A 13,132-nucleotide genomic window follows, 5' to 3' on the forward strand; every position below is an offset into this window, starting at 1 on the left:
CTTGATATGGAGGGACTTCTCCGTCTGAAGCCAAAGGCCTCTCGCCTGCAGATTTTCGGTGCGCGCTCCCCACCCTTACAGGTAGGCATCCGTGGTCACTGTCTCCTGGTGGCCGGGGGTCTGGAAGTCCATGCCCGCCGTCAGATGCGCGTGGGTGCCCCACCACCGGATCGCTTGTTGGAAACTCTCGTCAAGTGTGATCCTCTCCTCGAAGCTGCCCGTCGTCTGGATCCAGCGCGCGTCCAGGAACTCCTGCAACGGGCGCATCCGGAGCCTGCACAGGCGGATGAGATAAATGCAAGAAGACATCATTCCGAGGAGGGACTTGATGGACCTCACCCTGGCTGCGTCCGCAACCAGCATCCGCTGCACCTTGCCCAAGATGGCCCTCGTCCTTTCCTCCGACGGAGAGGCCAGAAGCGATACTGTGTCGAGCTTCGCTCCCAGAAACAGTGCGTCTTGCGCGGGCACCAGGTGGGACTTGGCGTAGTTTATGGAGAATCCCAGGTCCGTGAGTAGTTGGAAGGTCCTTGCCGTGTGCTCCACGGCGAGCTCCTTTGACTTTGCTCGGATGAGCCAGTCGTCCAGGTAGGGGTAGACGTGGATCACCTCTCGGCGCAGCTGCGCCGCCACCGGTGCGAGGCACTTGGTGAACACCCTGGGTGCCGACCTCAATCCGAAGGGAAGGGCTCTGAACTGGTAGTGACGCCCTTGGACCACGAACCTGAGAAACTTTCGGTGTCCCTTTAGGATGGGAATATGGAAGTAGGCATCCTCCAAATCCAACGACGACAGGAAGTCGCCCTCCTCCAGTTGACCCAGGACGTGTTGGAGGGTGACCATCCGGAACTTCTGTGCCTTGATGAATTCGTTCAGTCGTCGTAGGTCCAGGATGGGACGCCATCCTCCCGTCTTCTTCTTCACGAGGAAGTATCTTGAGTAAACTCCAGAGCCCCGAAGCCTCTTTGGGCCGAGCTTGATGGCGCCCTTCTTGAGCATCGCCTTTAACTCCAAGAGAAGTTGAGGGACGTGATGTTCTTTCCTGGCCACTGGGGGGACACGCGGGCACCTCTTTAGAAACTCGAGCGCGTGACCCTGAGCTAGGGCGTCCAGCACCCAACGGTCGGTGGAGATGGACTCCGACACGCTGACGAAGCTCGCCAGCCGGCCTCCCACCGGGGTGCTTCAGTGGGGGCCCGACCCCATGGCCGGTTCAGTCCTGCTTCGACGAGGCTTTGCCGCCTTGTCCTCCTTGGCGACGACGGCGGGGTCCGCCTGACTTGCCTTGTCCCCTGTAAGCTTCCTGTGACGACGAACGGGCCGCTTGACGGTAGGTGGAAAATCCGCCGCTGGAACCTTTGGAGGCACCCTGTTTGCCTCCGCCGCTCCGAAAGGGCGGCCGCCGTTGTTGGAGAACCCCAAGAGCCCGGGCCGTCTCCGTGTCCGCCTTGATGGCTTGAAGGGAATCATCCACTGTTTTCCCAAACAGGTTGTTTCCGTCGAACGGCATGTCCAAGACTCTGGTCTGCACGTCCTGACGGAAGTCAGTAGCCCTGAGCCATCCACGCCGCCTAAGGCACACGCCGTTGCCCAACTGGCGAAATCCAGTGTCAGCGATGTCCGTCGCAATAGTTATGGCGTGGTCCGACGCCACCTCTCCTTCCTGCAAGATCTCTAGGGCTTCCGCCCTCTTGTCGTCTGGTAGGAAGTCCAGCAGGGGGGCCAGTTTGTACCACAACTCCCTGTCGTAGCGGGCTACAATAGCCAAGGCGTTGGCCGCCTTAACCGTCATTGCTGCCGACGAGATGACTCTGTGCCCCATCGTGTCTAATTTCTTTCCCTCGCCGTCTGCTTTCTACCTGGCCGCCGCGGAGACGACCGAGTCCGGGGTCGGCTGTGCCCGAAGGCACAAGGGGGCCGCGTCCGGGACCCCGTACTTCTTCTCGTACCGATCCCTTCTAGCCGGCGTCGTGGATGGGTTCTTGAGGAGGGCGAGGCCCTCATCCCAAATATTGTCCAGTAGAGGTACAGCGAGGACCGTCTTCCTCTTGGCCTCGCGCCGTTGATAAAGGAAACCTTCCTTCTTCTTCTCTTCCGGGTGGGAGGTGACGACGGGAGATCCTCGTCGTAAACCTCGTCGTCTGTACCCGTCGCGGCCGTGTCAGTCCCTGTATCATACCCACGTGTCGTGGACGGGGAGGAGGGCTGAACAGGGCGCGATGGCTGAAAAGGAGGTGGAGGATGAATCCTTCTTCTCTTAAGGGGAGGGCTCCCAGAAGGGCCTGGCTCCGGGTCCCCCGTCGGGAGCGGTTCCTCCGTTGGTGGTAACGGCAGTCTCGTCCTTATCTCCGAGCATAAGGACTGTATAGCCAACAAAATGGCCGCAGAGTTGTCTTGCGGCACTGGTTGAGGGGAGTCCGACGGGCGGTCAGGAGCCCCGTCAGCACCCTCGACGTTCTCGTCGTCTCCTACGTCGGGGTCCCTCCAGACGGGCTGGTCTTCTTCCACGCCAACGCCGTGGCTTAAGACTTCGATCAGCTCTTCCTCAGAGGTTGAGGCCGAATCCACGACGACCTCCTGCCCCCCCTTTTTCTTCTCCGTCGGAGGTTTCACGGGGGTCCTGTCGATGGGCATGAAAGAGGACTCCCTCCGCGGTGGCAGGGAGACTCTGGGCCCCGAGGTCGCCACCACTGGTGTAGCCTCCACAGGCTGAGCCAGGGCCGCCGCGACTGTCTCGATAGAGGCCTTGGCCGGATGGATTAAGGCTTTCACCACCTTAGGTGCACTCACCGCCTTCTCCCTGGGGGGAGGGTCACCGCCTCGCTCCCCCTCCGATGGGGCCTTCGAGCTCGACCGGGGTCTCTCCAGGAGCTTCGCCGGGTGCTCGGCCTTCCTCTTACCCGAGCTAGAGCGTTGGCTCGTGGTTGATGGCGCCGGGGAGGATGCGCCCTGCCTGGCGCCCGTAGAGCCCGACCTTTCGGCGCTCCCGGTGCCAGCGGACTCGCGGTGCTTGGCCTTTTGTTGGACCCCCCCGCTCGGACTTCTTCTTCTTCTTCTCGCCTGACGGGCTCTTCCCTTCCAGCCAGTTGGCGAGACGTTGATGGCGGTCCTTCATGGTCCGCTCCGACATATTGCCGCAAAACGCACAGTCCTTCTCCACGTGCGTCTTGTCCTCATGTAGGCAGTAAAGACAAAGGGAGTGTTCGTTCTCCTTAAAGACATTCTGAAGCTGGCATCCAGGGCAGACCCTGAACAGCTTTCCGGGCGTCGAGCTTCCCTTCTCCTGGGCCATGTCCGAGATGGGCCTGAGAAACTTCTGGAGTCCTCTAAAAGCTTGGCTCGACGAAATCTTCACCCTTGAGGGGCGTAGACGAATCCGACACGGGTCCCCGTTAATCGGATGAAGAAACGGTGGAGCTTGAGGCTCTTTTGACCGAAAAAAGAGAAATTTTTTGAGAAAAAACGTGAAAAATAGCACTAACGCTCGAGAGCAATAGCACGAGGATCCCAACACTTGAACGTGCGGTAAAAATCTGAAGATGGCTGCCAGAGGCGGGACTTAGGTAGAGGGCAGTCATTGGCTGTGGTCAGTATGACGCAGAGACCAGTGATTGGTTACTACTACGAAAGACAGATCAGAAACGAAACTGATACTGATTTTTTCTTTACCGAGGATTCCCAGCCTGACGACGGGGAATATTCATGAGCATGTGAATCCATGCCAGACCCCATGCTGGAGAAATGAAACCACTCAGGAGGGGTGATCCTGAAAGAAAGACCCCATGAATGGGGCGAGAAACCTATGGGGAACAGAAACACCAGGGAAGGGTGGTTCAGAAAGCAAGACCCTGTGAGGGGGCCAGAACTGCCAGAGAACCAATAGGTCTGAAGGACCGGAGAGCCCAGTCGGGGCTGAAAACGGAAATGTACAATTACTGCACCTTTAAAATGCTGACTGCTCATTTACTGGGCAGTCAGCATTTGAAAAAATTACAACTCCCATTACTGCAACAAAGCGAAGAAGAAGTTGCAGGGGTGTCCCCCGCTCACCTTGGTTGCTGTAATGGGTGTCAGAGGTTGCAGATATCCCCTGCATATTGCTGTGGTAAGCAGGGGACAAGAAGGTTAAAAAGAACCTAATAATAAAGATAAAGGACCCTGCAGCATAAGGTCAGAACCACGTAAGTGGGAGGAACTGACACTGCAGGGATAGTGGGGAGTCAGAAGCGCACACACAAGTGTGCCACCATAAAGGTAAGTAGGGGCGAAAGCGGGTAGGACAGTGCGGGCCAGGGGATGCAGGCAAAGTGATCTATCTGATCACTGTATCACGCAGAAATAGGAGTCGACATTTTCATAGTCGACATTACGGGTGGCGAAGTGATCACATAGATCCGCTGAAAACTATAGCCACTCACAAAGGGTGGGAAACCACCACTAATTAAAATTACCAGTCCAGTCAGAAGGGCCCTGTTGGACCAAGAGAATTAATAGCTTCAAAGGAGTTGAAACGCCCTGGAGGCCTGAACAAAATATACCAGCTACAACACTGAAGAATCAAGCGTTGCATTTAAGGGATGAACTTTCTCAGCTAAGCAAGACTTTGTTGAGGGGATCAGGAGGACCCTTTTGTATAGAAACCCATGGAACTTGTTGGAGGGAGTCAGCACAAGCCAAAACAAAAGGAGGAGTAAGAACACTTCTCTAGGTGAAGTTATGTTTTTGTAATCAGTAGCTGCGTCAGTTCATAGGGTAGCATGGGTTTGGAAAGAGGGCAAGGTTTATTTGCATAAGATGTCCTGACCAGCACCCTTTTGATATTTTCTAGGATAGGAAACCGGATGTATACTAATTGATCTTTTCATAATTGACCTCGGGAGAATTGACCTAATTTAAAAGGTCAATTAGGACATATATGCGGGGGGAAACCCCTGCGACCACCCACCAAATCCAAAACCCCCCAGAAACCCTCCCACCGAACCCCTTATATTTTTTATAATCCAAAACCAACCCAATACATATATAAAATAATGTAAAGGTCAATTATGCAGAAGGTCAATTAGGACCACTATAATAAGGTCAATTAGGACAAAAGGTCAATTGTAAAAGGTCAATTTGGTAATATCAGGCAACCATCATCTTAAAGCAGGGATAGTGGAGACTTTTCTTTACTTTAAAGAACTTGAGACTCTTGAAAACATATCTTCTTGTCGGTCTCCTATGTCTGACTTACCCCACTTCCTTCTCGAATAGAAAGAGGAGAACATGTGTTTTGGCATGGGATTTCACTGTTTACTTTGTGAAGAATAGTTTCAATGTCAACTGACTCACTGGGCCTTACATGGGGTTTATTACACACAATTTCATAAACATTTTCCTGTTGAGTTTATACGTTCAACTTCAATCTCGGAAATGCACCCTGCTTCTGGAACACATCTTAACTTGACAAAAAGGAAGATAAATCGTCCTCATTGTTCTGCTTACAAATATTACTTGGAGCTGTAGATATCACAGAAAAAGAAAGATTTGTTTGCTTTCTTTGAACTAACTTTGCAGGTGTAATAACAAGCAGGCTCTGCGTGATCCTTCATCCCTCTCGCCCCCTTTTTTGGATCCACTAGTGAATTTACTGACCCTTCCGTTGGACCACTCACTGGCCCATACTCTTTCCTTCCAAGTTGTACAAAAGTACCTCTACTTCATTCATTTGTCTGTGTAATCGATGCTGTGATTATAGTTGATATCTTTGTTAGCATGATGGAGAAAACATGGATTGTGGCTTTGTAATCTTACTATACATAGCTAATAATTATTGTCTGAAACATTTAGCCCAGTAAGCCTACAGGGGCTACAGCCTGCATAGTTTTGAATTTAACGCAACGTAAATTAATACATTTTTTAACAAACTGACAATCAATTCAAAAATACAAGATTACAGGAGTCGGCGATAGGGTGCATGCAAAATATAAATGCCTTCCAAAAATACCTTGCTTTAGTAAAGTGCATATAGAAATAGAAGTTTAATATGCAGCTAACATGTAACATAATGGGGCTAAAAATCACTAACATCTCAAGTCACTAATAAAATACCAAAAATGAGTACCATGCACCAGCATACAAGAGGCTCCAAAACTGTATGAATAAAATGTTTACCAACTAGTCTTGTTCGTTGTCAAAAATGTGTAAAGTTGCAACACAGGTTTCTGCCTAAATAACTGTCAACAATTACCTCACTATTACAATAACAAAGGAATAAGAGCAAAGCTTCAGGTTCCAAACTTCAAAGGCTAGCCTCTGGTCGCCTGAGTAACTAGAGTGCACAGATTTCAAGATAAGCTACTATGTCTTGAATAATATCTAAACCGCCCAAACAAGTCCCTCTTGCTTGCAAGTTTTTCAAAATCAATGAAAGCATGGTTATTTTTTTACTAACTATGAAGTAGCCAATACTGAAGAAATCTGGAGGTGGTGAAGAACGGACTGTTCAAGCCACCCCCCACATAGGGACAGATATACACTTTTGGTACAATCAATTTAGTTACCTTTTATCTTTTGATTTAATTTTAAAGAACAAGGGGCTGTTTTGTGAGTCTGGCGATCGAGCAATAATAGAAAATGTGTATATTTTTCACCTTTCAAATAATTATATACTTTGACAATAGCAACAACAATTCCTAACCACACCCTCTTTCAGCATTGCTAACTTACAGAAAAGCATGCATTGGAATTGTTTATTCCACACATTACTCAACGAAGGGGGCTCTTGATAGCCAGATAGTTATCTTCTCATGCACATTTGGGTTACCTAAAAAAAATAGGTTACAGGAAAAAAGAAATCACAGCTGCATATGAATAGCTCTACATCATGTGTGGTGTACAGGGGCAAATACATTGACAAGAAGACAATGACAACTGACTATACCTTTGCTCAAATCCTTGAAAACTGTTTCCAATTATTACCACTTTAGAAAGAATATCCACTGACCAGTTCTTCCACAGTAGATTATTGTATAAAGCTTTACCACAATGGATCATGTAGAAAACTGTAGGAGAAACAATGCTGCGTTTCCCCTCCTACAAAGAAAACATTTTTTGTTAGAAAATCCCACAATAACATGCTTTACATTTTTAAAGTTTTTTCGAGCTGGGATATTGCAAATATTTCTGATATATTTAAAGGCTGCTTTGCGCCTGCCATACTGATTACAATGCCTTAATCTAAATGTCATCTAATTGGTAAGAGGTTGGGCTGCAAAACGGAGGAAATGCTCTGATTTTAGGTTTAAATAGCTGATGCTGGTTTAACAAGGGTTTTCCAAACCAATTGGTATTCTTATGGTGTCAGCACAATGCTGTGATGGGGCTACATCAGGGGTCTCAAAGGCCCATCCTAGAAAGCTTCTCCGACATTGGGATTTCAGGATAATCACTGACCAAGGAAACCGCTAAAACGTATTTGAATGCATTTTGTGTGACTATCCACAGAACATAAAATTGAGTTGGCTCTTGAAGACAGGGCCTGGAGACCTCTGGGCTATATCAGTTGGTTAAAAGGTTACAGCTATTTTCATAAGATGCTTATTAATCCTGCAAACTGTGGTAGTAGTCCACCTTGGGCTATCATCAAAAATCATATCACCTTATTGAAAGATTTGACAACCTCTGAAAACAATTTAAATGTTCTACCAAATGAACACGTTTGAGCTTTTATACTGAAAAAAAGACAGTTTGTGACATACAATGCCATTTCGAAAACATATGATGTGGCAACAAGGTGACGAGAAGAAGGAAGGGGCAGTAGCCCAAACCAGATACAAGTAGGGGGATATCAACCAACACTTCCAAAACACTTCCCTTAGCCCTGGTGCTTTATGTGAAGCTAGTCTGAACAGGTTTTGCAAGTTCTGTGTACATGTATAGTCACCCACTATTGACTTGTATAAGACTGAAAAAGTATGTTCAAGTAACACGAAGGCAGAATCAGAAATGTAGACTAGTAAATTGCCAAACGGCAGCATTAAAACCATCATTGATTACATGGTTAACACCTATATGTGACTGACTGTAGATAATCAGTGGTTCTGTAGGGAAAGGCGAGTAAGAGTCCTAATGAATGAAGGCTTTTGTTGGTACACAAAGACCAATCGGATAAAAATTACATTGATAAATCAAGTCTTTATACTTGATGAACTAATTTCTTCTGTAGATAGCATATAATTCAAATTCTAATGAGAATAGAATTGGAAACCAAGTACTTCCACATCTGGATCTGGACTGGAACCAGATCAATAAATGCTCACTAAATGTGTTTGCTTGTGAACATTTGAGAAGATGGATGAACTGGACCGATGTATCTCCAATATATTATTTTTTTTTAAAATGATTATTGTGTTTTGAGTCTCAAGTAAAATGCATGAGAAACTTTCACAAGTACAAAAGAAAAAATACTTTAAAAAGAAACACAGTCATTTAAAAACCAAATCAAAATATGACAATTTTACCAAGCAGAAAGAGAAGTAAACAGCAGAGATAAAGAAAAATAATGTAGAGAAAGAAGAGGAAAAAGAAAGCCAAGATAGCCACGTGAACAGAACATATTGCTGTTACATCTCTCATAATTGATGAAATCAACAAGCTTCCAAGTATAATCTACTTCCCCCTAGATTCCTCCTATTCAGATGTAAACTATTTTAGCCTGTGCAATAAACCATTCAGGAAATCACACAAGGCCAAGATCAATCCCTGTGTTTGTCCGTTCATTAAACTGCTCCTCCAGGCTTCATTGCCTAGTGTCAAACCTAGATATTTCCACCGTTCTTTCTCCAGGGCTTTATACCCCATCACCCAATGTTTGGAGGATTCTTTCATTTCCGCCATACCACAAAATCTGCAACACAGATTTCCTGGTCCCCCTTTCCAGTTGGACGTTCTTTCCAACGTAGGTAGATGATTTAATCGGAAATGCAAGTACAATGATCTCCTTCTTGAACACAGGAAAATAAGTATGTATTTAGAGAGTTGGTCCCGTTTGTAATTTTGCATGTGGCCAACTCATCTATAGTTTTTCCCCAATCATGTTGAAAGAGCTTTTTTTTTAACCTTAGCTGGATTTACGGCAATCTCCTCACCAGAAGATCCTATTTCTAACAACAGCGTATACATTTGTTCTTTCAATTCTGTGATAGACACCCCTGAGGCATGTGCTTGCGCTCCCTCCCCCAATTTTGATAAAGCGAGTTTAGTGGTGGATTCAACAATTTTGTATACACCAAAATGTTCTTCCATAGGGCCCTAGTTGCAAATGAAACCAGCCCAAACTCATATGGAATTTACAGAGTTTGGTATAGCAATAGCCAACCTCAAGGTATTTTTCCAGTGTAAACCCTAGACCTTGTTTAGTCTATCTCCTAAATCGTTAAGATTTATATCGAGCCCATACAAGATTATTGGCTCAACCTGCATCTGGAAGAATTGTATGAGTGGAGTCAAGGAGAATGCACATAGTTGTGCATACACACGTTTCTTTTTTGCAATCTGTGGCCCCTATTTCGAATTTATATATTGAATGCCTCCTTGCCTTGAGATAGAATTTTGGACTTCATAGCCCAGATATGTAAGAGACGGGAACCGCTAAAGCGGTTCATCTCCCAACCTGCAGCCCCACTGGTGTGAGGTCGAATAAGACTACGTTGTAAGCAAAAGCAATCCAATCCGAACCTAGCCTCACTGGATCGATGAAGCCTCCCTGCCACACCCTATCCATGTACGCAGTATACAAGTTATAAAGTGGGGGAGCCACCATGCAGCCCTGCCTCATTCCCACAAAAGCATTGACCGGTGGTGTCATGGTCCCACCCTATCCAGTCAGACTTTTACTGTGTTGTCTGTGTGGAAGAGGGCCAGTAATTTCACTAACCCAGAGAAGACTCTAGCCGCCTAGAGTTTTTTCCACAAACACCATCGGCTGACTGTATCAAGCGCGTTCTTCATATCTATCGAGGCCATGTATACGGTCCCCAGAGTCTTCCTTTTGACTGCTACCCTCATGTGGGCCATTGTAAATGCATTCAATGGTGTGCCCATCCCAGAACGGAAGCCTATTTGACATTTAGACAAGAGTTTATGGCTGTTGATCTGAGCTTTGAGATCTCTCAGGAGCAAAGTTCCAAATAATTTGCTGGATGAATCCAGCAAGGCTATAGGTCTAAAATTTGATGGATTAGACATATCCCCCTTTATTTATATCGGTACTATTAGGGATTGTTTCCAGGTGTCAGGTACTACGTGTGTCAAGCACACGTGTTGGAATAATTCCCAAAGAGGTGGAGCCCATGTTTCTCGATTTTTTTTCATGGTAAAGGGGGGGGGAACATTCTCAGGTCCTGGCGCTCTGGACGACTTGGCCTTAGAAATTGCCCATGTGACATCCTCCAGATGCCAGGAGCATACAATGTTTCCAGGTTTCCCTACTCCCTCAGGATTTTTTTTATTTGTTAAAAAATTCACTTTTAACAACAAGACAAATAAAAACAATTTAACAATTTCATATACATTTGATACATAATTTAAAAATAGTAATAAAAGAAAAGGACAAAGGAAGAAGAAAAAAGAGAAAGGGGAAAAACAAACACTCTAGAAATTGCTAAAACAGGACTCATAACTCAGGAATTCAAAAGCAAAAAAGAATCAAGCTCAATATTCAACGCTTTGACAAATGATATAACTGCCACAACAATAGAAGTGGTAGACTCAGTCAGGCAAAAACTTCCACATGGACTCCCCACTTTCCCCAAAAAACACGAGCAAACTTCTTAAAGTCATTCCATCTCAAGCGATGAACTGATTTGCAGGTGGTTCATAGATGTTTCATAGTTTCTAGGTGCTCTTTGTCATTGCAGAACCCACAGACGCAAGATCGTCTGATTCCACTCAATACTGTACCAAAATTTCTTTGGTATGCAGTAAATTCCATCAAAACCTACGAAAAAGACAGTGGGTGCACCTATCGGGGTAGATTGACAGGAAGGGGGCTAAATTGCCCCTCTTCTTGTGGTCTCGCTGAAGATGACGCAACAAGGAATATTGATGCAACCCATACAATGTTTGGACCCAGTCATAATCATATAAAGCATATTTGACATTAGTCGGGTTTGCAAGCAAATCATCCGCAGTACAACAACATTCTGCTATTAAGGCAGAACAAAATACCTTGATTTCCTGCAAAGCACTAGAGCCATTTTCCAAGCAAATGTCACTAAGGTCCTCAAACAGAGATCGTTCACAAGGTAGTAGAATTTTCCTGTACAATGAGAGAGGGGGACGTCATTTAGGAGTTGCCAGGGGTCGCAAATGCGACTCCATGAAGTCTCCCTTGCTACCCCTGTGGCCTCCCATGCTACCCCCAAAAAAACTAAAAAAGTTTTAAATTGTACCTTTTTTATTTTTACTTGAAGCTGCTGGGCTGTGGCTCTTTGTTTCGGGAGTGGCTTGTTTTCTGGTAGCTATAGCTGGTAAGATAGCTCAGTAGGTAGAGCGCTCAATGCTACAATTTGTGTGTGATCTGCAGGTTGCAGGTTCGACTCACGGAAAAGTCAACTCAGCCTTTCTTCCTGCTGAGGTTGATAAATGAGTATCAATACAGGGTGGGTGATATTGTATATTTGTTCTTTATGAAGCACTTAAGCATAAGTACTTAAGTGCTATATAATAACACATCATTATCGCTTGGCCTTGGACGCCTGCTTGCATTCACAGTAATTTGGTAATATGGGCCTATACGCACTGATATTAACGATACATATGGTGATACATTCTTGTGTGTAATGTGTATCACTTTACAGTGATACTGTAACCATATTTTTCATAGTGTACTTAGAAACAATACCGGTGCAAGAATATGTCAGCGCCGTTGGTACCATACTTTGTCGAATTCCACCATGGCCCAGACAATCTGCTCTGGTGGGTAGTCGACAAAGTACCACAAATAAACAACCCAACCAACTCTCTTAACTACAGAGAAGCCTGGTGGATTTTCAAGCTAAAATCCACTTCATTTGGACTTGGTGAGCTAGAACCACCAGGCCAATTTACACAAAACTACACCTCGGTCTCATACAGTTGTCCATTACTGTGCACACCACTTGTTGCATTCCTGCCTACACAGCCCCTCGGGGCTGTTTACATCCACTTTGAACCCCACATCCTCAATACAGCCAATTTGGCTATGCACTTTTTAGCATCCCATAGGCCAGATACACCTTCAGTATTGCCAATATAGGCATTCCATAGCGCCCCCCCTATTATACAGGTCGCCTACCCATGACAGGCCACGGTCTCCCCTGGCAGTGTCTTACTAAACCTTTTTTCATCTTCTACATGCATTCAGCCCCACCCGATCCTCATTTTCGGATCCTTCATCTGTTTCTATACATACATATTACCAGCCACGCTCTGTCCTTCCAGTGCGTGCATGAGGCTGTGCAGTCTCCACCGCCAATCGCTTTTTCTTTTTTGGCCTCCGGCCTCGATTCAGCTAGACACCTACACTGACACAGTGATGCCCCGCTATCCGCGCATGCGTGAGAGAACAGTATGCCCAGCGACCCGCGTATGCGCAGGAAAACAGTATCCCTTGCACGACGCATGCGCCCATGCGTATACATATACAGCTCTGGCTACTACACTTTAGCCGCACTCCAATTAGAGCAATGCAGTGCTGTATCCTCGCGTGCCCTGCCTCAGAGACCTCAGTATCCGTGATAGTAACTGTCTATCTATTTTTAGCCTGGTCGTTATAGGCCACCATATACCCCTGTCCAGGTACTTCACCATTGTCCTTACAGGGATCGCTCCCTCTCTTGTCTCCCCGTTTTTCCACCCCTTCCAGATTTCTACCCAGCACGAATTGAACGGCGTGCCCAACTCCAAACAGCGGGGAATAGGAAGAATACATCGCTCTCCTTTTTTCACTCTACTGGAGTAGACATAGGTACTTTACCATACATCAACTCACTAGTATTTTCCAGTCCGTTACCTTACATGATCCAAAACCACCTGGATACATGAGTCCACTAATCTGATTACACCTATCACTTTTTTGTTTCATGGGTTTTTAGAGACACTATCCGCATGC

General features: G+C 46.3%; 1 protein-coding gene across 3 annotated transcripts in view; it reads right to left on the reverse strand.

Moving 5' to 3' along the window:
- The window catches only part of SRRD (SRR1 domain containing), a 646,159-nt gene that overhangs the window by 211,898 nt on the left and 421,129 nt on the right, over nt 1–13,132 (reverse strand). For all 3 annotated transcript variants that reach the window (XM_069619374.1, XM_069619375.1, XM_069619376.1), the window contains one exon: nt 6,923–7,074. In XM_069619374.1, the coding sequence (XP_069475475.1) occupies nt 6,923–7,074 (152 nt within the window). The remainder of the gene's footprint in view (nt 1–6,922; nt 7,075–13,132) is intronic.

The sequence above is a fragment of the Ambystoma mexicanum genome, chromosome 10 (genome assembly GCF_040938575.1).
Source record: "Ambystoma mexicanum isolate Mex_15411 chromosome 10, UKY_AmexF1_1, whole genome shotgun sequence".
NCBI classification, from domain to species: Eukaryota; Metazoa; Chordata; class Amphibia; order Caudata; family Ambystomatidae; genus Ambystoma; species Ambystoma mexicanum.